Genomic DNA, 27297 nt, shown 5'->3' with positions numbered 1-27297 from the left:
TTCTAAAAGTAATTGTTATAGATCAGACTCTGGAGGAGGTTTACCAATTATGTTTCAACCGCGAAGGGACACAGACTGTCGTGCAGTGCATTAAGGATTTTGCGATGAAATCCCTCTCTGCCACAGCAGGCGCAGAAAAGGATTGAGCAGCCCATTCCTCGTAGTCATGCAGTGATGCCTCTGGCTCCTGACCACACCCCAAGACAGGATCTCGCGGCCCCATCTCCATGTATTGACATAAACTCTTAGGAGCTCTCAATTGCCAGCAGCTCTTAGGGAGATCTGCCTGTGGCACACAAGTCGACCAGCAGAAGGATGGTCTTCTCTTGGGCGTTGTGGGGCTCGTATCCACCAGCCCCTTATGATGACTTGTTATTTCAACAGGTGAACAAAGGAGTTGAGCCATATTGGCGTGGAGTATACCCCAACCTAACCTGCTTCCTCCCACTCGTCCGCTAGTGGTTATTGGCAAAGGCCCTCACGCTGAGAATTTCCCACTGGCAGAATCATCTGTCCATCACTGCCACCTATTAAGTAAGTGACTATTACGTCCCTACCACCTGGAGGCAGTGCTGAATTTGAGCCGGTGGTTTCTGGTGCTCGGCACCGCCACTTAATTGTCATCACCGGCACTTCTGATAATCTGCCACATGGTGGGGCTGTTTGTCTAATTGAGAAATGAGAACAACAGTAAATATTAATTCAACATTCTTTTAATACCAGCCATCCAAGCCATTCTTATAGCTTTGGGTGGCCTGGAATAGTCTGGATTGTCACACTTGTAAGAGTGTTATGGTTAGTAGTTGTGTAGATGCTGTCATTGTCGGCGCTGGCAGGGGAAATGTGTGGTGCACACTGCAGTGGCCTCCTGACGAGGGCCCTGACACTTATATTTTTTTGTTTTACAAATTAAGCACTGCCTGGAGGTAGGCAGGTCGAACAGTGAGCAGGCCGGACTGCTTGTTTCTTTAATATGGAAAAGAGAGCTAAAAGTCCATTGTCCGTACTAGATCCTAGCAAGGAATGTTTTACCGTGTATTGCTTCTAGGGGCGGTGTATTAACTGGACCATGTTGTAGCTGTAATCACAGTAAGCTGCTCTGGTCTTTAGGTCTCCTAACCGTTCCCATAATCTGGGGCACACAAATGTGATAGTACAAGTACAAAAGCCTTCATTTAACATGCAGTGCACCCCTGCAATGTCGATTGGCTGTGCTCATGTGTATGGAGCAGAGAGAGCCATGTCAATAAAGACCTGCACTGCCAGTACATTCCAAGATACAGGAAGTGCACAAGCTGCCAATTTCAGTACCATGGGCAAGCCCTTTACAGACCACACACAATGTAGAGGTCCCTATATTTCCTTGGGGTTTGTTGGGCCCTATGAAAAGGGGCCTCAGACCAATGCAACATCGTGCTCTTGAGAAAGAGGTCCGCGTGTTGGTACGGATTGGGGAAATGGGCGCAGTCTGGTTAGACACGCTCGGCCCAATGTGGCCCTCAGTTCAATCCGTTGCTGTAAAACGTGTTGTAGTACAGGTGACGTGACCTTTAGCGCTAAGATCACAATTCAATTTCTTGCAATTCCATCTTTATTTATAACTTGACAACAACAGCTGTAGGACGCTCCTCTGTCTGTTTCAGCAATCTGGTGCTCATCTTCAGTCTGTCATCTAGCGCCATGAAGCGTCACCATGCACTCCACTGTTAATAAATGTAGGCGTCTAGGGCTTAGTTAGCCTAAGTCGCAGTTGGGGTTAGATGGACATCTGCTGTAGTCAGCCTTTCAATCAGTCAGTTTCCAAACCCACCACTTCAGCTGAATGAACTCACTTGCAGTAATGTCCTCAAACCCCGGCAATAATCTGAAAATGTCCCTCATTACTCCTGTCAGGCAGACCCCAGGGGAAGCAGTGAGAGCCAGTTACAGACCAACAACTCTATCCCTCTTTCAGCAGTCTGCTCTATAGTACTGCCTGGCCAGACTATACATCCCGTACACTGCAGCGAATGTATCACTCCTTCAGCAGTCTATAGTACTGCCTGGCCAGACTATACATCCCGTACACTGCAGCGAATGTATCACTCTTTAAGCAGTCTATAGTACTCCCTGGCCAGACTATACATCCCGTACACTGCAGCGAATGTATCACTTCTTCAGCAGTCTAGAGTGCTGCCTAGCCAGACTGCACATTCCGTACAGTGCACAGAATGTATCACTCATTCAGCAGTCTATAGCACTGCCTGGGTAGACTATACATTCCCTACAGTGGAGCGAATGTATCACTCTTTCAGCAGTCTATAGTTCTGCCTGGCCTGCATACACAATCTATACTGTGCAGTGAACGTATCCCTCTTTCAGCAGTCTATAGTACTGCCTGGCCAAACTATACATTCTCTTCAGTGGAGCGAATGTATCACTCTTTCAGCAGTCTATAGTTCTGCCTGACCGGCATACACAATCCATACTGTGCAGTGAACGTTTCCCTCTTTCAGCAGTCTATAGTACTGTCTGGCCAGACTATGCATTCCCTACAGTGCAGCGAATGTATCCCTCTTTCAGCAGTCTATAGTCCTGCCTGGCCAAACTATACATTCCATACAGTGCAGCGAATGTATCACTCTTTCAGCAGTCTATCGTTCTGCCTGGCCAGCATACACATTCCTTACTGTGCAGTGAACATATCCCTCTTTCAGCAGTCTATATTACTGCCTGGCCAGACTATACATTCCATACAGTGCAGCGAATGTATCACTCTTTCAGCAGTCTATACTACTGCCTGCCAGACTATACATTCCATACAGTGCAGCGAATGTATCACTCTTTCAGCAGTCTATCGTTCTGCCTGGCCAGCATACACATTCCTTACTGTGCAGTGAACATATCCCTCTTTCAGCAGTCTATAGTACTGCCTGGCCAGACTATACATTCCATACAGTGCAGCGAATGTATCACTCTTTCAGCAGCATAGTGTGCTGCCTAGCCAGACTGCACATTCCGTACAGTGCAGTGAATGTATCACTCTTTCAGCCGTCTATAGTTCTGCCTGGCCAGCCTAAACATTCCGTACAGTGCAGTGAATGTATCACTCTTTCAGCAGTCTATAGTACTGCCTGGCCAGACTATACATGCCATACAGTGCAGCGAATGTATCACTCTTTTAGCAGTCTATAGTACTGCCTGGCCAGACTATACATTCCATACAGTGCAGCGAATGTATCACTCTTTCAGCAGTGTATAGTTCTGCCTGGCCAACATACTCATTCCATACTGTGCAGTGAATGTATCCCTCTTACAGCAGTCTCTACAGCTGCCGGTGCACCGTACACATGTAATGACCTGCAGCAAAGGTATCCCTCCTTTACAGTGGGTACTGCTGCCTGGCCTACTTACATATTCCATACACAACGGTGAACGTGTCCTGCTTTCAGCAGTCTATGGTGCTTTCTGGGCAGCCTACAAATGTGTCGCTCTTTCAGCAGTCTCTAATGCTGCATGGCCTGCCCACACATTCCGTACTGTGCAACACATGTATCACTCTTTCAGCGGCCTATAGTGCTGCCTGGTCAGTCTATACATTCCATGCACTGCAGCGACTTTACCCCTCTTTCTGCAGTTTAAACTGCTGCTGGCAGGCCTACGCATTCCGTACAATGCAGAGAACATAACTCTTTCAGCAGTCTTTGTCAGCAGTCAGCCTGTTTACAGATTCCATGCACTGCAGCGAAAGTACCCCTCTTGGCTGTCAGTGCTGCTGCTGGCAATCCTATTTATTCTGTACAATGCTGTGAATGTATCACTCTTTCAGCAGTCTCTGTCATCAGTCTATCCCGCTGCCTGGCCTGCCTACACCTTCCATACACTGCAGCGTATGTACCCCTCTTTCAGCAGTCTCTGTCAGCAGTCTATCCTTCTGCCTGGCCTGCCTACAGTACACCTTCCATACACTGCAGCGTATGTACCCCTCTTTCAGCAGTCTATCCCGCTGCCTGGCCTGCCTACAGTACACCTTCCATACACTGCCGCGTATGTACCCCTCTTTCAGCAGTCTATCCCGCTGCCTGACCTGCCTACACCTTCCATACACTGCAGCGTATATACCCCTCTTTCAGCAGTCTATCCAGCTGCCTGGCCTGCCTACAGTACACCTTCCATACACTGCCGCGTATGTACCCCTCTTTCAGCAGTCTATCCAGCTGCCTGGCCTGCCTACAGTACACCTTCCATACACTGCAGCGTATATACCCCTCTTTCAGCAGTCTATGCAGCTGCCTGGCCTGCCTACAGTACACCTTCCATACACTGCAGCGTATATATCCCTCTTTCAGCAGTCTATCCCGCTGCCTGGCCTGCCTACAGTACACCTTCCATACACTGCAGCGTATATATCCCTCTTTCAGCAGTCTATCCCGCTGCCTGGCCTGCCTACAGTACACCTTCCATACACTGCAGCGTATATATCCCTCTTTCAGCAGTCTATCCCGCTGCCTGGCCTGCCTACAGTACACCTTCCATACACTGCCGCGTATGTACCCCTCTTTCAGCAGTCTATCCCGCTGCCGTACTGCATAAGAAAAGAGCCCACTAGAGGATTGTAAAATTAAAAGTGTCATTTCCTTTCGGAGACTGGTCCAGTCGCTGCAAAGCTGCCGAAAGGAAATCTGTCCACCCTTTTGCTCTGCTTATAAAACCTCTCTGTGTTTTCTGTGAACTTGGTCTAAATTGCAGGAAACTCTTAAAATCGATGAAGTAAAAATAAGGTGCCTTTTATTAAAGGGGAGGTATTTGGTGCGCCTCTTGGAAAGGAAGAAATTGGGGTAGAAAAGCCGTCCTGATATCTTATTTTCCTTGACTGCAGGGGGTATCCACGTGCATGGGCTGAGACTGCGGCTTACAAGCGAGGCGCGTGCTCGGCCTCGGGTATGAGGGCGCGGGGCCTCGTATAATTTACTGCAGAAGTAAGCAGGGCTTGCTGCACTACAACTCCCCGCGCTTGAACGGGGAGAAGTTTACTACAGAAGCACAGAGTTCAAATACAGACTTCCCAAAAGCTTGACCTTCTATAAGCATCTACAAAAATGAGTTCCTAAAACCAGCCAGACTCGTGCCTTATTTTAACGCTGGGTTCATTTGCTTCAGTCCTGGCACATGCGGTGGCTGTGGCTGGGGACAGTGCGAGCTGCAGGTAGGGTGCTTCTTAGAGAGATATTTATGGAAGGTTGGGATTTGGCAGTCTATGCTTTGGAATCTACATTTATGCAGAAAAATCAAGAAAGAACTGGACGATGAAGCCAGGGGATGGTGTAGCCTATGGGCATGAATAATTACGTTTTTTGTGCAGCTATAGGCAGGTATAATAGTGCGTGTTCGTTTAAAAAAAAATCCCACAATACCTTTCAGAAACAACATTGACCACACAGTAGGTTTTTCTAGCACAGCATAAAAGTTCAAATAACTTCACAAATAGGACTTCCTGAGGCCTGTCTTCGTTTTTTTCTACAGAGCAGACAAGAGATGAGGGGCCATATGTAGGTAGCCTAACATTTACCACTTCATAAATACCGAATTTTACCGATTCGGTATTCATGAAGCGGTAAATGATATGTAGGTAATCCATCGGTAATATTTACCGATTCGGAGTGGGTCGGTAATTTAGAATCGGTATTTACCGATTCGGTAATGATGCATACCTTCCCATTGATTCCTATGGGCCAGGGGGCCCATAGGAATCAATGGGAAGCCAGTTACCATTACCGAATCGGTAAATACCGATTCGGTAATGGGGGGAGCACAATCAAGGGTGGCAGGGTGTCACAGTGACACCCTGTTGCACCCCTGATTCCTGCATGTGTGCACATGTGGCGCACATACATGCCCTAAGGGCATGTATGTCTGCCACATGGCACTGTTAGACCAGCAAAATATTGCTTTTTGCAATGTATTCGGTATTTAGCACCAACATATATTTGGTGCTAAATACCGAATTATTTTCCCTACACATCACTCATTTGAGTGTTACCTACATATCATTTCTGGATTCGGTATTTACCGAATCGGTAAAATTACCGATTCGGTAATTTTACCGATTCGGTAAATTACCGGATCCAGAAATATGCCCCCTACATAGCAAAAGCCAAAATACCGGTCGGTAACGGTATATTTACCGAAAATCAGCCGTTACCGACCGGTATTAGGCTTCCTACATATGGCCCCAGGTGAGGGCCAAGGTATGAGGTTGTAGAGAGAGGCAGTACGGGAAGTGATGGAGGCGAGGAAGATGTGCAATGGGGATAAGCAGCAAGAGAGAGATGGGAATGATAATAAAACAATGACAAAATAAATTGGGCAAAAACACCAGGGAATATCAGGATGTGCCCCAAAAGCAGAGGCACAGCAAAGGATGAAACAGCAGACACAGACAGACAAAACAAAAAACTAAAGAAACTTTAGGCAATGCAAGGAAACTAAAAGAGAGTAAAAAATATAGAAGAAGAAGATTTTATTTGCATAATTAAATTAAAATTATTACAAAATTCACATAGTAAAATGACGATACAGTAAAAAATATAGGAAACCACAGCAGAAAAGAAAACCAGCACAATAGGTCTCGTCTTTTGGCTTAGACAATGCTTTTTGACAATGCTCTTGAGCATCCACAAAAAGAAAATATAGTTATTGCCAAAGTTGTACTGCATCCGCAAAAAACCAGTGATGTGATCTATACAAGCACGCGCATCATCAATCATGTGCACAAAGTCATTGTGCTACGGTGGCCACATTGTTCGTATACATGCGTCACCACGCATAAGCGTGCATAGTTCACGATGAGGTGGCCAGGTCGCAGATGCTTATATTGGAGCGGTAAATTGAAAAAAATAAAAGGTGCGTGTCTAGAGCATTTACAAAAAGGAGCCGCACGGCAGCAAATTGCCACTGGTTGGCCCTCCTAAAAAGAATTTACAAATGTAATTTTAAAAACAGGAGGTATGGGGGAGCAACAGAGGAGGGGTGGGAGGAGAGCAAGTAAAGTTACTGACTAGAGGCAAGGTGAGCGGGGAGGGTTAGGGTGACCAATAGAGAGGGTGGGGTTATACAAAAAAACTAGCTGAGCAGGACTGAGAGGGGTGGGGGAAGCAACTGACGAGCTGAGGAGAACAGCAGAGAGAGCAGAAGGTTGGGGGTCTGAAGGGAGAAAGCGGCATATGCAGGGCACAAGTCCTCTAAAAAGAAGTGGGTGGACTGACAAAATGCAAATGACCTCATGACGTCACGTGCTGAACGTGCCCCGTGCCTGAAAATTACACCGGACACGTTCAGCAGATTTCCGTGGGGCCCAGCTTCTTTGCAGGAGGGATGGCGTCCACCCTGTGAAAAGAGTGGGGGAACGCCGTGTACCTGCGTGTACCCCCGACTCGAGCCCTGGGCATATGTAGGAGAAAAGGAAATGGGAGAGAAGGCACATGCACGCCAATGACGTGCTGAAAGAAATAACGGATAAACTATTCCCTAAATGTAAGCAGCGGAAGGATACAAGTCCTCCAATCAAAAGGAAAAGAAGCTATGGACAAACACAAGAAGAGGAAGGAAACCCATGAAACCAGAAGCAAGCACATGAGATTGACAAGTAGGATGAGCAATGAGCTGGCCCATTGTAAGTACTGATATTGTCCACAAAAGGCGTGTCAACAACACACACACAGCTAAAGCTGACAGCAAGCATGACTAAAAAGAATTGAGAACAGGTATGTCAAAAAAGACAAATCAAAATTCATGACAAATGAAGAAACTAGATGTATAATACAAATTCAGTCAAAAAGATTGCAGCGTAATTGATTGAGTAACAAACTGAACTAAGTACAAATACATGATTTACAGCAGAGCTCACTCCTGGCTATAGGATATACAATGTAGTGGAATCTGGAATACGTTCTCGCAAGGCATTAAGATTAAAAGACAAAAAAGAGAAAGAAAAAATGGGTAGAAATTACTATTTGGGCAGTGATGGATAACAATAGACTAAGAGCCATATGTATCATTCCAAAATGCGATCGCAAATGCTGAAATTCGCAGAATTTCAGGGTTTGCGATCGCAATTTGGCTCAGTGGTATGTATTAAAGAAAAACTGCCTCACAAAATAAGGAATCGCAAATTGCGATTCCTTAAATGCAATGTAAGTAGCACAGAAAAAGTGCAATTTGCCCTTAAGGAATCGCAAATTACCACCAACTTCAAGTTGGTGGTAATTTGTGATTTCTCTGAAAAATGCACATTTTTGCATTTTTCAAAGTGCCATGTGGCGCACATACATGCCCTTAGGGCATGTATGTGCGCCACATGTGCACACATGCACATTTCAGGGATGCAACAGGGTGTCCTTTTGACACCCTGGCACCCTTGAAATTGCATTCTCAATTTGCGATTCTCTAATTGAGAATCGCAAATTGAGAATGTCTTCCCATTCATTCCTCTGGGCCTCTAGGCCCATAGGAATGAATGGGGAGGTATTCCTTAATTGCGAATCGCAATTTGCAATTCGCAATTAAGGAATATGTAGGATTCTCAAAATTATTTGAAAATCCTACATACATAGCGTTTTGCGATTCTCAAATAGCGATTCGCAAAAAATCGCTATTTGAGAATCGCAAAACCAAACTTTCATACATATGGCCCTTAGTTTGTAGAGAATGTCCAGTTTGCAAATAAAAACATAATCACTCCTGTATATTAGAGGATGTCTGAAATGTCTTTAGGGACCGGTTAGTGTTACAGTGTGGCTTTATAATGTTACAGTGTGGCTTTATAATGTCTAGACTATTGCAGTTTTTTTTTTTAGATTTTCCAACATTTGTAATGGTGAGGCTTACCTCTTCCACTTCTCCCCACAAATCTCAGATCGTTAAACCTAGCCACTTGGTTTTTCATGACGGCGGAGGCATTCCTCAGCTCGGCTGAATAGTTTTCATCATTGCCGGCCATGACAGTGACCACAGTCCCGTCAGGTACTTCTCCAAGGCCAACCACCTATAGAAACAGAAAATGTGAGCAAAAAGAGTTGAGTAACCATTTAAAAAGTGGCACAACGTGTTGCCACTCCCACCCCAGTGTAGTCTGACAGAAAGGGGGGGATTCACAAAGGCATGTAAGAGTATGTAAAAGAGTAATCCGGTAGTGTGCCCATAAATGCAACTGAGAATTGATCCCAAGTGCTTATGATGCCAACGGATTGATGTTGTGCGCTACATAAATACGCGTACATTTGGCTTTATTGGAGTATATTTTTTATTCATTGTTTTCCTAAACCAAACACGATGTCCATCAAGCGCAATGCGAAATGGGGGGGCTACATAAAATGGTGCATCAGTGGAGAAAACAGTGCTTAATTTGCAAAAAAAGTGCCAGGGCCCTCGTCAGGAGAGCACTGCAGCTTGCACCAACCATTGCCCCCTGTGAGCGCTGCCATCACAGTACCTACGCAACTACTAATCATCACACTTCTAAAAGTGACATTTCAGACTGTTCGACACCCCCAAAACTATAAGAATGGCCTATTCTTATTAGTTGTTTTTAATGTCTAACGAATTAATAAAACAACTGATGTCTTGCTTACCTCTACGCCACACAAACAGTGCCACCATGTGGCAGCTGTCATAAGTGCCAGTAATGACAATTAAGTGCCAGTGCCAAGCACCGAAAAACACCGGCTCAAGTTAAGCCCTGGGGGAAAGGCAATAGGCAGAAGAGCATGTGAGCTGAAGGGAGGTTCTCAGCTGGGCCTTATATTTCCCAGCGCCATTCACGCTGTATTACATTTCCCATTTTTTAACTTTATGCACTGGATTTGTTTAGCGCTACATATGATTTTGAGCGCTGTAGTGGCGGTAACAGGGTTGTGTTGAGAGGGTGGACTACCTCTGTAGCGGAGCGAGGGGGATAATGAGCTGTTGCGTAATCCATGTCTCCATCTTGGGAGGTGTTTTGATTCAAAATATTTGGATAAATGTTTACAGTATGGAGCAAAAATAATCTGGAGCAATAAAGATTTTGTGCCGACACGCCCGTATACACTGGGTGTCTTCCAATGTGTGCATGCAAAAAATATTTGCAAGATTTTGTGTGTTTCATGGTTACATTTTTACTGCTGCAGTTGCCATCAGCTAAACACTAGTAATAAGCAGTGCTTGATTTGAGCCGGTGGTTTCCAGTGCTCGGCACCGGTATTTAATTGTCAACACCGGAACTTATGACAGACTGCCACATGGGACGCTGTCTATCTAATACAGAGATGAGGAAAGCAACAGTTGTTAATTCATTCAATATACATTAAAAATGACAAATTCCTGCTGCCGAAAACCATTCGTATAGCTTTGGGGGCCTGGAATACTTTGACTTATCACACTTGTAGGAGTGTGGTAGTTAGTAGTTATGTTGTTCAGTGGCGGCTCCTCCGCTAAGGCAGGGAGTGTTGCCCCACTGCTCTGTGAGCAGTAGTTAAAGAAAACTATTAAATAGCGTTATTATCATTTTAGTTTTCCTTTCCTGTTGCGGGGCAGGGCGGGGCTGGACTGCCAGAGCAGGGCAGACGAGGAGTGGTTTGCCCACTCCAAGGTGCGCAGTGACGCTCCCATTCCCTGCCTGAGCGCGCATCCACGGCGCTCAGACCAATCATGGATAGTGCACTAATCTACAGCAGCGCAACTGGTGCACTGATCAACAGAAACGCAAATGGTGCACTGATCTACAGCAGCACATCTGGTGCACTGACTACAGCAGCACAACCAGTGTACTGATCAACAGCAGCGCAACTGGTGCACTGATCTACAGCAGAGCAACTGGTACACTGATCAACAGCAGCACAACTGGTGCACTGATCAACAGCAGCACAAATAGTGCACTAATCTACAGCAGCGCAACTGGTGCACTGATCAACAGCAGCACAAATAGTGCACTAATCTACAACAGCACAACTGGTGCACTGATCTACAGCAGCACAACTGGTGCACCGATCTACAGCAGCACAACTGGTGCACTGATCTACAGCAGCACAACTGGTGCACCGATCTACAGCAGCACAACTGGTGCACTGATCTACAGCAGCACAACTGGTGCACTGATCTAAAGCAGCACAACTGGTGCACTGATCTACAGCAGGACAACTGGTGCACTGATCAACAGCAGCACAAATGGTGCACTGATCTACATCAGCACAACTGGTGCACTTATCTACAGCAGCACAAATTATGCACTGATCTACAGCAGCACAACCGGTGTACTGGTCAACAGCAGCACAACCGGTGCACTGATCTACAGCAGCACAACTGGTGCACTGATCAACAGCAGCACAAATGGTGCACTGATCTACAGCAGCACAACTGGTACACATAGCTACAGCAGCACAACTGGTGCCCTGATCAACAGCAGCACAAATGGTGCACTGATCTATAGCAGCACAACTGGTGCACTGATCTACAGCAGCGCAACTGGTGCACTGACCAACAGCAGCACAAATAGTGCACTAATCTACAGCAGCACAACTGGTGCAGTGACTACAGCAGCACAACCGGTGTACTGGTCAACAGCAGCACAACCTGTGCACTGATCTACAGCAGAGCAACTGGTGCACTGATCAACAGCAGCACAACTGGTGCACTGATCAACAGCAGCACAAATAGTGCACTAATCTACAGCAGCACAAATGATGCACTGATCTACAGCAGCACAACTGGTGCACTTATCAACAGCAGCACAAATGGTGCACTGATCTACAGCAGCACAACTGGTGCACATAGCTACAGCAGCACAACTGGTGCACTTATGAACAGCAGCACAAATGGTGCACTGATCTACATCAGCACAACTAGTGCACTGATCTACAGCAGCACAAATGATGCACTGATCTACAGCAGTACAACTGGTGCACTGATCTAAAGCAGCACAACTGGTGCACTGATCAACAGCAGCACAACTGGTGCACTGAGCAACAGCAGCACAACTGGTGCACTGATCAACAGAAGCGCAAATGGTGCACTGATCTACAGCAGCACATCTGGTGCACCGACTACAGCAGCACAACCGGTGTACTGATCAACAGCAGCGCAACTGGTGCACTGATCTACAGCAGAGCAACTGGTGCACTGATCAACAGCAGCACAACTGGTGCACTGATCAACAGCAGCACAAATAGTGCACTAATCTACAGCAGCGCAACTAGTGCACTGATCTACAGCAGCACAAATAATGCACTGATCTACAGCAGCACAACTGGTGCACTGATCTAAAGCAGCACAACTGGTGCACTGATCTACAGCAGGACAACTGGTGCACTGATCAACAGCAGCACAAATGGTGCACTGATCTACATCAGCACAACTGGTGCACTTATCTACAGCAGCACAAAGTATGCACTGATCTACAGCAGCACAACTGGCGCACTGATCTAAAGCAGCACAACTGGTGCACTGATCTACAGCAGCACAACTGGTGCACTGATCTACAGCAGCACAACTGGTGCACCGATCAACAGCAGCACAACTGGTGCACTGATCAACAGCAGCACAAATAATGCACTAATCTACAGCAGCACAACTGGTGCACTGATCAACAGCAGCACAAATGATGCCCTGATCTACAGCAGCACAACTGGTGCACTGATCAACAGCAGCTCAAATGATGCACTGATCTAAAGCAGCACAACTGGTGCACTGATCTACAGCAGCACAACTGGTGCACTGATCTACAGCAGCACAACTGGTGCACTGATCTACAGCAGCACAACTGGTGCACTGATCAACAGCAGCACAAATGATGCCCTGATCTACAGCAGCACAACTGGTGCACTGATCTACAGCATCACAACTGGTGCACTGATCAACAGCAGCACAACTGGTGCACTGATCAACAGCAGCACAACTGGTGCACTGATCTACAGCAGCACAACTGGTGCACCGATCTACAGCAGCACAACTGGTGCACCGATCTACAGCAGCACAACTGGTGCACTGATCAACAGCAGCTCAAACGGTGCACTGATCTACATCAGCACAACTGGTGCACTGATCTACAGCAGCACAACTGGTGCACTGATCAACAGCAGCACAAATGATGCACTGATCTACAGCAGCACAACTGGTGCACCGATCTACAGCAGCACAACTGGTGCACTGATCTACAGCAGCACAACTGGTGCACTGATCTAAAGCAGCACAACTGGTGCACTGATCTACAGCAGGACAACTGGTGCACTGATCAACAGCAGCTCAAACGGTGCACTGATCTACATCAGCACAACTGGTGCACTTATCTACAGCAGCACAAATTATGCACTGATCTACAGCAGCACAACTGATGCACTGATCTAAAGCAGCACAACTGGTGCACCGATCTACAGCAGCACAACTGGTGCACTGATCTACAGCAGCACAACTGGTGCACTGATCAACAGCAGCACAAATGATGCCCTGATCTACAGCAGCACAACTGGTGCACTGATCAACAGCAGCACAAATGATGCACTGATCTACAGCAGCACAACTGGTGCACCGACCTACAGCAGCACAACTGGTGCACTGATCTACAGCAGCACAACTGGTGCACTGATCAACAGCAGCGCAACTGTTGCACTGATCTACAGCAGCACAACTGGTGCACCGATCTACAGCAGCACAACTGGTGCACCGATCTACAGCAGCACAACTGGTGCACCGATCTACAGCAGCACAACTGGTGCACTGATCTACAGCAGCACAACTGGTGCACTGATCAACAGCAGCACAACTGGTGCACTGAGCAACAGCAGCACAACTGGTGCACTGATCAACAGCAGCACAAATAGTGCACTAATCTACAGCAGCGCAACTGGTGCACTGATCAACAGCAGCACAAATAGTGCACTAATCTACAGCAGCACAACTGGTGCACTGACTACAGCAGCACAACCGGTGTACTGGTCAACAGCAGCACAACCGGTGCACTGATCGACAGCAGCACAACTGGTGCACTGATCAACAGCAGCACAAATGGTGCACTGATCTACAGCAGCACAACTGGTACACATAGCTACAGCAGCACAACTGGTGCACTGATCAACAGCAGCACAAATGGTGCACTGATCTATATCAGCACAACTGGTGCACTGATCTACAGCAGCGCAACTGGTGCACTGACCAACAGCAGCACAAATAGTGCACTAATCTACAGCAGCACAACTGGTGCAGTGACTACAGCAGCACAACCGGTGTACTGGTCAACAGCAGCACAACCGGTGCACTGATCTACAGCAGAGCAACTGGTGCACTGATCAACAGCAGCACAACTGGTGCACTGATCAACAGCAGCACAAATAGTGCACTAATCTACAGCAGCACAAATGATGCACTGATCTACAGCAGCACAACTGGTGCACTTATCAACAGCAGCACAAATGGTGCACTGATCTACAGCAGCACAACTGGTGCACATAGCTACAGCAGCACAACTGGTGCACTTATGAACAGCAGCACAAATGGTGCACTGATCTACATCAGCACAACTAGTGCACTGATCTACAGCAGCACAAATGATGCACTGATCTACAGCAGTACAACTGGTGCACTGATCTAAAGCAGCACAACTGGTGCACTGATCAACAGCAGCACAACTGGTGCACTGAGCAACAGCAGCACAACTTGTGCACTGATCAACAGAAGCGCAAATGGTGCACTGATCTACAGCAGCACATCTGGTGCACCGACTACAGCAGCACAACCGGTGTACTGATCAACAGCAGCGCAACTGGTGCACTGATCTACAGCAGAGCAACTGGTGCACTGATCAACAGCAGCACAACTGGTGCACTGATCAACAGCAGCACAAATAGTGCACTAATCTACAGCAGCGCAACTAGTGCACTGATCTACAGCAGCACAAATAATGCACTGATCTACAGCAGCACAACTGGTGCACTGATCTAAAGCAGCACAACTGGTGCACTGATCTACAGCAGGACAACTGGTGCACTGATCAACAGCAGCACAAATGGTGCACTGATCTACATCAGCACAACTGGTGCACTTATCTACAGCAGCACAAATTATGCACTGATCTACAGCAGCACAACTGGCGCACTGATCTAAAGCAGCACAACTGGTGCACTGATCTACAGCAGCACAACTGGTGCACTGATCTACAGCAGCACAACTGGTGCACCGATCAACAGCAGCACAACTGGTGCACTGATCAACAGCAGCACAAATAGTGCACTAATCTACAGCAGCACAACTGGTGCACTGATCAACAGCAGCACAAATGATGCCCTGATCTACAGCAGCACAACTGGTGCACTGATCAACAGAAGCTCAAATGATGCACTGATCTACAGCAGCACAACTGGTGCACTGATCTACAGCAGCACAACTGGTGCACCGATCTACAGCAGCACAACTGGTGCACTGATCTACAGCAGCACAACTGGTGCACCGATCTACAGCAGCACAACTGGTGCACTGATCTACAGCAGCACAACTGGTGCACTGATCAACAGCAGCACAAATGATGCACTGATCTACAGCAGCACAACTGGTGCACCGATCTACAGCAGCACAACTGGTGCACTGATCTACAGCAGCACAACTGGTGCACTGATCTAAAGCAGCACAACTGGTGCACTGATCTACAGCAGGACAACTGGTGCACTGATCAACAGCAGCACAAATGGTGCACTGATCTACATCAGCACAACTGGTGCACTTATCTACAGCAGCACAAATTATGCACTGATCTACAGCAGCACAACTGGCGCACTGATCTAAAGCAGCACAACTGGTGCACTGATCTACAGCAGCACAACTGGTGCACTGATCAACAGCAGCACAAATGATGCCCTGATCTACAGCAGCACAACTGGTGCACTGATCAACAGCAGCTCAAATGATGCACTGATCTACAGCAGCACAACTGGTGCACTGATCTACAGCAGCACAACTGGTGCACCGATCTACAGCAGCACAACTGGTGCACTGATCTACAGCAGCACAACTGGTGCACCGATCTACAGCAGCACAACTGGTGCACTGATCTACAGCAGCACAACTGGTGCACTGATCTAAAGCAGCACAACTGGTGCACTGATCTACAGCAGGACAACTGGTGCACTGATCAACAGCAGCACAAATGGTGCACTGATCTACATCAGCACAACTGGTGCACTTATCTACAGCAGCACAAATTATGCACTGATCTACAGCAGCACAACTGGTGCACTGATCTAAAGCAGCACAACTGGTGCACTGATCTACAGCAGCACAACTGGTGCACTGATGTACAGCAGCACAACTGGTGCACTGATCTACAGCAGCACAACTGGTGCACTGATCAACAGCAGCACAAATGATGCCCTGATCTACAGCAGCACAACTGGTGCACTGATCAACAGCAGCACAAATGATGCACTGATCTACAGCAGCACAACTGGTGCACCGATCTACAGCAGCACAACTGGTGCACTGATCTACAGCAGCACAACTGGTGCACTGATCTAAAGCAGCACAACTGGTGCACTGATCTACAGCAGGACAACTGGTGCACTGATCAACAGCAGCTCAAACGGTGCACTGATCTACATCAGCACAACTGGTGCACTTATCTACAGCAGCACAAATTATGCACTGATCTACAGCAGCACAACTGATGCACTGATCTAAAGCAGCACAACTGGTGCACCGATCTACAGCAGCACAACTGGTGCACTGATCTACAGCAGCACAACTGGTGCACTGATCAACAGCAGCACAAATGATGCCCTGATCTACAGCAGCACAACTGGTGCACTGATCAACAGCAGCACAAATGATGCACTGATCTACAGCAGCACAACTGGTGCACCGACCTACAGCAGCACAACTGGTGCACTGATCTACAGCAGCACAACTGGTGCACTGATCAACAGCAGCGCAACTGTTGCACTGATCTACAGCAGCACAACTGGTGCACCGATCTACAGCAGCACAACTGGTGCACCGATCTACAGCAGCACAACTGGTGCACCGATCTACAGCAGCACAACTGGTGCACCGATCTACAGCAGCGCTGGTGCCCGAATGCGGTTTTCGACAGTTTTAGTACTATCACTAGGGTCTTAATTATGCCCAGAACAACTGTAACTATGCGATTCTGCAGCTGCGGCGTTTTTCGCATTATTAAAGATTCACAGCATTTGAAACATAATCCACCATCTGCTGCATAAAATTTTCTTTCCAGTCCAAATGGATCAAAAGTTACTAGAAATGCAGTGACGCATGTTGCTGTGCAGTGGAAGGCCCTTCGCAAATGTTGACTGTTCACCTTTCAGTTGCATATTGCTGTACTTGGTGTTGAATTAATACTAATATGGTGAAACCTTTCTCCAGTCAGCGTTAGCATGTGTAAAAATGACAAAATAATGAACTGATACCATCACAAAATGTGCCGCATTATGCTGCATGATTTGCACTTTCTTGCCACATAATTTAGTAGACCCTGCTGCATAAAGTGGTCCTCCCATGCTGCATAATGGTAGTGGCCTGATATGCCTCGTGCTCTCACTGTGCGCATCAGGGTTGAGTGAGGTACCACAAAGCTGCTGAGATACTGCTTGTGCAAAGTACGGGCTCGGTTCTTGCACCTGACAGCAGCTTTTGGCTCTGCCCTGGGGACTAACGTACAAAAATGTTCTTGCGCCTGTTTTGCGCGTGATATGCCTCATTACCACACTGTTTTGCCGGCGCTTTTCTGTTAAAGCCTAGGTAACAACTTGTGAAAAACCAGGAATGAGCACAATGTACACGAAACCCATCAAAGGTGCCAAGTGCAAAGTCGGGCACAAGAAATACTACAGTACAGGCACGGAGGCCACAAGGATTGGCCCCTGGGCAGACCCAGCCGCACTGGTTGGTGGTGGGGCGCGCCCAGGGCCTCAGTGCGGCACTGGTGAATATTCTAGACTAGAATGAACCCCTTGTAGGGCTTGATTTAGCACCAGTGCCGCTGTGGTGCAAGCTGTGTCCGCGTGGGGCTCTGGCACCGTTAGCTCGTGACAGCCACAAGCGCAACGCAGAAAAATGTGGAAAACACGCAAACAAAAATGGCGCAAATAACACTCGATTTTTTTAACGACATTGTAAAGAGCGTAGTGGGTGACACCAGAACAGGCGGTATTTGTTCTGTGGGTTCCTAGCTCTGTGTTCTGCTGCATCCTCAAGTCGTCCACCGGCGACATGAGAAGCCCAGAGCCCGTGACGTGGGCAGGGGTCTGGAGAGTCAGTGGGTGAAAGGTAGAGAGGTTTTTCCACAGCTCATCATTAAACGAGCACGGCTTTCACGGGCTGAGGCGCCGGAGTGCGAGGCTGACTCCAGTGCCTCGATGTGCCCCAGCTGATAACAAGCGAAAACCACTCCGTCTGCTTTCATGAGAAACGCTGGCTTCGCTGGTGGTGCCATCAGCGTGGGCAGCAAAAGTGTGCCACTCAAACGGGGGTCCTATTGGCGGCACAACTACCTCTGCTGCTATTCAGTGCGTCTGCTGCTATTCAGTGCGGGATGCACTAGATGCACAATAACGCAGTCAGTCAGATGGCATTTTGCAAAAAACGGTGCATATGAAATGCGTCTCTTGAGTGTTCATACCCCTGGGGTGCGCTCTGAATTCCCATTAAAGAGACGAACCGTTGTTTTTCACTTATAAACCGTGTGGTAAACCCTGCCAAGGCGTGCTGGCACGAATTATGCCATGGGGCACTAGCCCCTGTCTTGTACCACCCCGATGCAGCAGGGCGGTGTGCCAGGCTTTGTTTGCAAGCGCCACACTGGCTTGCTAGAAATCGCGGTGCTGCGACTAGCGCCCCAGCGCCCTCTTCCAGGCGCTCCATCATTTGAATGGGCCTATAAGCCGCAGTATTTCGCTCAGAAGGTCGTGGCTGGGATATGAGTTAGGAAGGGGGTCTGCCCAGAGAAACCCAAGGCTTATAAATGGCTCTGTGACAATGCACATGCAGCCCGCGTCTCTTCTCTTTTGAACCCACAGCATCAGCGATGCTGCCGGAAGGAACACAGAATACGTTTGCAACGCGCACCAATGTGGATCGTTGCATTCGCTGACGGTAACACTACAGCTGCTCGTTACAGCGCTTAGAAATGGCAGGGGTGCGGACTGAAGCACTGTAAAGGCAACCTATTGACATTAACAAAGCAGCCCGCGCCTCCCTCGCTCACCTCTAGGCGCTACTAATGAGGCGGGCGCGCACACACACACGCTGCAGTGTGGAATGGGTTTACCTTCGGTAACTACGAAATAACTCTTCGTTTCGTGTGCACTAAATGATAATACATGGATACCGGTGCGTGCATTCGATTCGGGAAACCACTGCAGGGGTAGTAAGTGGGAGCCGTTGCTATCTGCGCAGTTAGTTTTCATTTGTGTGCTATTTGCAGGCCCCTACACATGTAATAATGTTTAAAAATGAAAATCGGGCCACAACCGGACAATATTGAATGAGAACATTACTGTATTTTTTTGTTTGCGAAACTATTAACATCTAGATGTCGAAGGCACTCTATTTCCCCGCAGCCTAATGAATTCTCTGACTTAGAAATGAGTGAAGAGAAGGAAAAGGGCAGAGTTGTAATCAGGATTTCGCGTCACGTGGCGCGGCAAATAGACGCATTTCCGACGCTTTAAATTGAACAGCCAGACTGCACTGCGAGCTGCCCTCGCCAGCCCACGTCAGAGCACGTGCATTTAATGCACTGGACTACAGCGGCTGAACCTTGCCAGAGAAAGGGGAGCGCAGCTACATTTGATTCCAGTCACTGCTTTCCAATTCATCTCCCAAAATGTCCCAATTCCGAGAAGAGCTGTAACATGTTAAATAAAACACGTTGTGTCTATATTTTGTTATAAATGTTAAGGCTTTACGACCTAACGTACACATCCATATGCGTGTGAATATTTACTAAATTACGCCACCCTACTTTTACCTGCACCATACACGTGTCCTATATATTAGACAGACTTGTGGCCATCTTGTCGTCATGCTGTTTTGCTTTGTGATTGTTGCTCAGTGGTAAACGGTGCCCACGGTGGTCTGTGTGTGTAAAGACACACTCCTTCTCTAGTCCAGTACCGCCCCCTCCCCCCCCCCGACCCTTGCCCCCTCCCTCCCGGGGCTGCACCTGCTCCGCCACAAACTGGACTAAACAGCTGTACGCGCCCCCCCCCCCCCCCCCCTGTCAGAAGAGCCACCGAGGCAATGCCCCACATACAAACTACCTCTGTGAGAAGTAAACAAGGCACAGAGAAGTGCACGGCTGCTCCCGATCACAGGGGCTGCGCGTTGTTTTTCTGCTTATGGGCGGGGTGGACTCGGTGCGCGCACCGGAACACACATTGCGGCCTGTACACAGAGCGGTGCACGACTGCTCCTGTTCACACGATTTGCGCGTTATTTTACGGTTTATGGACGGGGTGGGCTCGGTGCGTGCACCGGAGCACACATGGCGGCCTGTACACAGAGCGGTGCACGACTGCTCCTGTTCACACGATCTGCGCGTTATTTTACGGTTTATGGACGGGGTGGGCTCGGTGCGTGCACCGGAGCACACATGGCGGCCTGTACACAGAGCGGTGCACGACTGCTCCCGTTCACAGGGGCTGCGCGTTGTTTTTCTGCTTATGGGCGGGGTGGACTCGGTGCGCGCACCGGAACACACATTGCGACCTATACACAGAGCGGTGCACGACTGCTCCTGTTCACACGATCTGCGCGTTATTTTACGGTTTATGGTCGGGTTGGATTCGGTGTGCGCACCGGAGCACACATTGCGGCCTGTACACAGAGCGGTGCACTGCTACTGTTCACAGGGGCTGCGCATTGTTTTATTTTGAGGGGCGATGGGTCCTGTCCACCCACCCTACTCTGAGGGAGAGTGTGTGGGGGTGGGGGTGGGGGGGGCAAGGGTCATGTCTCTGGCCTCTGGACACTAGACACATAATGGGAATGTCAGGCAGCCCCTGGCATCGACCGATGGTCGGATGGATGGATGGATGTGGTTGGGTTGGATGGATGGATGGATGAGCGGACGGAGGTACGGATGGATGTGGATGGATAGGTGGATGGATGGATAGGTGGATAGGTGGATGGACGGGTGTGTGACTGGGCGGACGGATAGACGGATGGATGAATGGATGTGTGTGTGGCTGGGGATGGACGGATGGATATGTGGCTGGGAATGGATGGGTGAATGGATGGCTGGACGACGGATGGATGGATGCAGCAGCGGGATGCCGTTAAGCTGGGTCGGGCGGGTCGGGCGGGGTGGGTGATGTCGACTGAGTTGGAATAGGATTTATTTAATTTACTCTATTCTTTCATTTGTAGACCCCGCCCCCTCCCCCGGCGCTTTAACTGCACTTGCCGCTACTGGATGGATGAATGGATAGTTGGATAGATTGACGGATGAGTGGATGGATGGAAGGATGGGTGTGTGGTTGGGGATGGAAGGGTGGATGGTCGGTTGGGTGGATGGATGGATGGATATTTGGGTGAGTGGAATAGGTGGACTGCATTGAAGGTTAGAATGTACATAACGTAGTAAGCCGTGGGAGGCGACAGGAGACTAGGGCCAGCTGGGCTCTGATTTCAGAAGTAGGAATGAGACAGACCTATGCGGCACTGGTGGCTGAGAGGTAAAAAGGGGCCTCAAGGAGTGCCACAGTAAGCAGACCCTTCCTCAAGCCTCCCTCTAGCGTTTCGACACCCCAAAGGGATCACGGGCCTTTGCCAGACTGTCACCCGAGTCATCAGTGGGGGGCCCGTGCCGCCCAGACTGCGGCCTGTGAGTCTTTGCCCCTAAAGGCCTCCCCGGCGCTCCTGTGAGCCGCCATTGTCCCTGTGAACAGGCCCCCGTGCCCGCAGTCAATGCCCCAATGTTTACAATCAGCCTCGCCCAGTCCCCGGGCACCTGGCCTTACCTCGTAAACACACTTGCCCTGCCAGGACTCTAGTGCTCCTTGTTAGCCGTCCCCAGAGAGCCCTTTAGGAACCCTCAACCCGCCTGTTATTCGTCGAGCACGCCCCTGGCCTCGAATGTACTCAAGAGTGCCACTCGGGGGCAGCTCCTAGTGCCCGGAGTCAGCATCCCCTACCGCGCCCTCTACAAGCCAACTCGCTGGCCCGTAACCACCCGCTCTTGTGCATGCTGCCACCCCCAGCTCCAAGGTCCGTCAACACCCCACAGTGCCCATGGCAGAACCATCACCCCAAAACCCTGTACTGGTTCTGCATACCTCACCTACCTCCCTTATGTGAATTGCCATCGGCGGCCACCCCTCCCCCACGCACGCTACACTGCCATGAAGGCCTCTTCTGCAAGCCACACAGCACGCCTTGAAGCCACGGACAGCGCCTTTAAAGCCCCGCCACGCAGCCTGCTACTCACCCACGCCTTGCCGGCCCGCACGCACCTTGTCACGTGACCCCCGCTTCCCCTGCTCCTTACCTTTAAGCAACCCTCCCCTCCATCATTGTGTAGCCCATTCACCCACCTACTAACCTGTAAACCTCAACGCATCTCGGATTTTATAGGCCCTCCGCGCACCCCCCCCCCACACCTTCGAGGCCCCCTGCCCCATATTTTGAAGACCAGTCACTTTCAAAAGGTCGTCCGCTTCTCACCCCCTCGCCCCCACTTCGCCATCCGTCTCCTGCGATAGTACTTTGTAGGCCTCGGGCTCCATCTTGTCACCCGCCCCACCATGAAGAGCCCCCATACACGTTCACCGCCTCTCACCTAGAAGCCCCCACACACCTTTCACCCAACAGCTTAAACCCCCTCCCCTTTGCCAAGCCCACCTCGTGCCACCACCCAACTTGTAGGCCACTTCAGCGTCTGGCTGCAGCGCCGGTGGCTGGGCAGGGTCCCCCTGTCCCTCCACAACACCCTGGTTACCCCCTCACACTGTAGCCCCCGCACCCCTCCCGTGAAGGCTACGGGAAGCATCCTGTTGAAGTGATTGGGTAGCAGAGTGCCCCTTGCCCTCCACACACACCCTGATGCCCCTCTCACACTGCAACCACCACACCCTGATGCCACTCACACACTCACACTCTAGCCCCCACACCCCTCACCGTGAAGTCCACGTGCAGCGTCTTGTTGCATCGCCAGTGTCTGGCCCCTTCCCCCCCCCACACACACCCTGATGACCCCCCACACACACACCCTGCTTCCCCCTCTCACACTCTAGTCCCCTCACCGTGAAGTCCACGTGCAGCGTCTTGTTGCAGCGCCAGTCAGGTCAGCAGAGTGCCCCTTCCCCCATACACACACCCTGATGACCCCCCCCCACACACACACCCAGATGCCCCCTCTCACACTCTAGCCCCCTCACCTTGAAGGCCACGGGCAGCGTCTTGATGCAGCGCCAGTGGCTAGGCAGCAGAGCGCCCCTTGAACCACCCCCCACACACACCCAGATGCCCCCTCTCACACTCTAGCCCCCTCACCTTGAAGGCCACGGGCAGCGTCTTGATGCAGCGCCAGTGGCTGGGCAGCAAAGCGCCCCTTGAACCACCCCCCACACACACCCTGATGCCCCCTCTCACACTCTAGCCCCCTCACCTTGAAGGCCACGGGCAGCTTCTTGATGCAGCGCCAGTGGTCGGGCAGCAGAGTGCCCCTTGTCCCCCACCCCACACCTGATGCTCCTCTCGTCCTGTGGTCCCCACGCCCGATACACTCACACCCCCTCACCTTGAAGGCTACGGGAAGCATCCTGTTAAAGTGACTGGGCAGCAAAGTGCCCCTTGCCCTCCACACCTTCATGCCCCTCTCACACTACTGCCCCCACAGCCTGGTGCCCCTCTCACTCTGAAGCCCCCACATCCCCTCACCGTGAAGTCCACGTGCAGCGTCTTGTTGCAGCGCCAGTGGCTGGGCAGCAGAGTGCCCCTTCCCCCCCCACACACACACTGATGGCCCTCTCACCCTGTCGCCCCCACACCCTGATGGCCCCTCACACTCTAGCCCTCACACACTCCTCACCTTGAAGGTCACGGGCAGCGTCTTCTTGCAGCGCCAGTGGCTGGGCAGCAGAGTGCCACTTGCCCCCCCACACACAGACCCTGATGCCCCCTCTCACACTCGGGCCCCCTCACCTTGAAGGCCACGGGCAGCGTCTTGTTGTAGCGCCAGTGGCTGGGCAGCAGAGTGCCCCTTGCTCCCCCCACACACACCCTGATGCCCCCTCTCACACTCTAGCCCCCTCACCTTGTGGGCCAGGGGCAGCGTCTTGTTGCAGCGCCAGTGGTCAGGCAGCACTGCCCCTTGTCCCACACCCCACACCTGATATCCCACTCACCCTGTAGTCCCCACACCCCGATGACCTCGCACCCCCTCACCTTGCTCCCCCCACACACACCCTGATGCCCCCTCTCACACTCTAGCCCCCTCACCTTGTGGGCCAGGGGCAGCGTCTTGTTGCAGCGCCAGTTGTCAGGCAGCACTGCCCCTTGTCCCCCACCCCACACCTGATGCCCCTCTCACCCTGTAGTCCCCCCACCCCGATTGCCCTCGCACCCCCTCACCTTGAAGGCCACGGGCAGCGTCTTGTTGCAGCGCCAGTGGCTGGGCAGCACGGAGCACAGGAAGTTGGGGCTGTCGGTGCGCACCAGCTCGGCCGGGTGGTCGGCGATGATCTCCACCATGCTGCGGGAGTCCGCGGCCCGCAGCCGGACCGCCTCCTGCTGCTGCTGCTGGGGGGCCTCGCTCATCTTGCCGGGGGCCGCCGGGGGGGCCTGCAGACTGCCGGTGGGGGGGCTGAAGCGCCGGCCGGTGCTGGCATCTGAGGACACACAGAGAGCCGGGGTTAGAGGGGGCTGCGGACCCAGAAACCCTCATCTGGGGTGGTGGGGGGAGGGTGTACAAGTCTGACAGGGGCCGGTGTGGGGCAAATGCTCGGAGGAGACCAACAACTTCCTGAGTTTTCACAACTACAGAGTGAGAGATACCCGTCCCCTGGCCGAGCCACTGTGCACTCCTTACCATCCGTACCACGTCCCCGCTCCCAGTCACCCCGTATCTCCTGTACACCTCTGCACTCCCCAACGTCGTGTACGTCTGTGTCCGTACCCGCTTCTCTTACTCTGTACCTCCTGTGTCACAGCCGGGGCACCCCGTACCTCCTGTACCACTTCCTGTTCGGTGCCACCCTGTAACTCCTGCCCCACTGGCCGCTGTCACCCCGTACCTCCTATACCACAGACCGCTGGCACCCCATACCTCCTGTACCACGACCCATTGTTCCCCGTACCCCCTGCGCCGCTGCCTGCCATCCTACAACTCATGTACCACGAACCACTGCCACCACATACGCGCTGTACCGCTGTATGCAGCTGCCATCCTGTAACTCCAGTACCACCAGCCGCTATCACTCCGCACCACCTGTACCAAGGTCTAATGTCACCCCGTACCACCTGTACCACGGGCTTCTGTCACCCCGTACCACCTGTACCACGGGCTACTGTCACCCCGTACCTCATGTGCCACTGCACGTTTTCTCTCATCCTATACGTCCTGTACCACGGGCCGATGCCACCCCTTAGCTCCTGTACCACGACCAGTGCACCCCGTATCTCCTGCAGCACTGCATGCTCTCTGCGTTCCTGTAACTTCTGTCCCATGACCCGCTGTCACCCCGTACCTTCTGTGCCACTGCCGGCTCTCTGTCATCTTGTAACATGTGTGTCCTCTGTCATCCTGTAACATGTAATAAGTACAACGAACCGCAGCCATCGCGTATCTCCTGTACCAGGAGATGCTGCCACCCCGTACCTCCTGTACCACAGCCGTCTCTCTGCCACCAGTGCCTCCTGTATCCCTGTGTTCTCTCTGAAATGTTTTACCCCGCACCTGCTGCCCGCTCTCTGCCATCCCCGCACTCCTCGTACATCTGCCCGCTCTCAGCAATCCCAAATGCCTCTTCCGCTCCCTCCAGTATCCGCATCTGACCCCTAGACCCAATGTACCCCACAAAATCACCTGTACCCCCTGCGCCTGCTTGCTAATTCCTACACCCTGTGTTCCTTCTGCACCATGAGCCAAAACGTTGCCTCTTGTGAGCTCCTTCATACCACTTGCACATATGTGCTCTCCACTGTACCTATCTCCAGTGTTCTCTATGCCCACTCAGCACTCGCTCCTACCCTCTACAGAGCTCTGTAGCTTCCTAACCCCCTGTACCCGCGCGCCAAGCTATATGCCAGTCCCGTACAGCTCAGTGTCCCTCCCTGTAGCTCTTTTCCACCCCCCCCCCCTCTCTATCCTACCTGTTGTCACACTACATGCCACCCCAATTCATTCGACCCTACCTCAGTTAACTGCCTGCGCCCGCTTTGCCACCCCTTCTCCGTACCCTTCCTCTCGCTTCTTCTCCCACTCCAGCCCCAAATACCCTGCCCTCTCCGTGCCCACATACCGCGCCTGCTAGTTTCCTGCCCATGGTCCGTCTACAATCATGCACCTACTCCTGCTTCCCTGCCACCCAATAACCCTCCACCCCCTGCTCCTCTATATGGTGGGTAAACTCCCGCACCAGCGTCACCTTCGATACCCATGTTCAGCTTGCTGGTCCCCCTCCTGCGAGCTCTGTGTCCCCCGTGTCCAGTTTCCCTACACTTTGCTCTCTCCCTGCGCGTATCCCAATAAGCCAGTTCCCTACACTCAGCTCTACCCCCAGTGTCACTCTGTACCTTTTCTGCCTTATGTATTGGGGCGTCCGGTCCATACACCCTTCTACCGAATCCGTCCCCCAGGGCTGGACGGGCTGCAGTGGCTCCTCTCAGCCGGCGGGCGCGCGTCGGGCTCGGCAGAGGCATGAAGCACAGTGCCGGCGCGAGAAGTGGGGATACGTCAGCGGCGCGAGAGCCCGGGCTGCTCACACTGAGCTAGATCCTCGCGGGCAGAACAGCGCGGGGCACCTGGGACGAGAACCTGCGCCGGTCTGTCAGTTGCGCGAGGCGTCCTGCCTGTCAGAGGCGACACAGCGCGGGTCTCGCTGACCTGAGGCGCGAGAGCCCGGGCCGCGGAACAACTGACGAGTCTCGCGGACAAGAGGCGCGAGAGCCCGGGCCGTGGACAACTGAGGAGACTCGCTGACAAGGCGGCGGGAGGACCGGGTCCTCCGAGCTACGCAGCGAGTCTGTCGGAGGTCCCTCTCTGCCCAGGCTTCCCCGCTCTCCGGCACTACCCACCCCGGCTCCCCTTTCTTTCTCCCAGCCTGCGCAGCTCCCCTCTCC

General features: G+C 51.2%; 1 protein-coding gene across 4 annotated transcripts in view; it reads right to left on the bottom strand.

The window, feature by feature from the left end:
- The window catches only part of RUNX2 (RUNX family transcription factor 2), a 305508-nt gene that overhangs the window by 117197 nt on the left and 161014 nt on the right, over window positions 1-27297 (bottom strand). For all 4 annotated transcript variants that reach the window (XM_085610525.1, XM_085610527.1, XM_085610526.1 and 1 more), the window contains 2 exons: window positions 24589-24845; window positions 8866-9022 (listed from right to left, as the gene is read on the bottom strand). In XM_085610525.1, the coding sequence (XP_085466651.1) occupies window positions 8866-9022; window positions 24589-24845 (414 nt within the window). The remainder of the gene's footprint in view (window positions 1-8865; window positions 9023-24588; window positions 24846-27297) is intronic.

The sequence above is a fragment of the Triturus cristatus genome, chromosome 6, assembly GCF_964204655.1.
Source record: "Triturus cristatus chromosome 6, aTriCri1.1, whole genome shotgun sequence".
NCBI lineage: Eukaryota > Metazoa > Chordata > Amphibia > Caudata > Salamandridae > Triturus > Triturus cristatus.
Note: the sequence above shows the minus strand (reverse complement) of the source record. Positions and strands in the feature narration are given on the sequence as shown.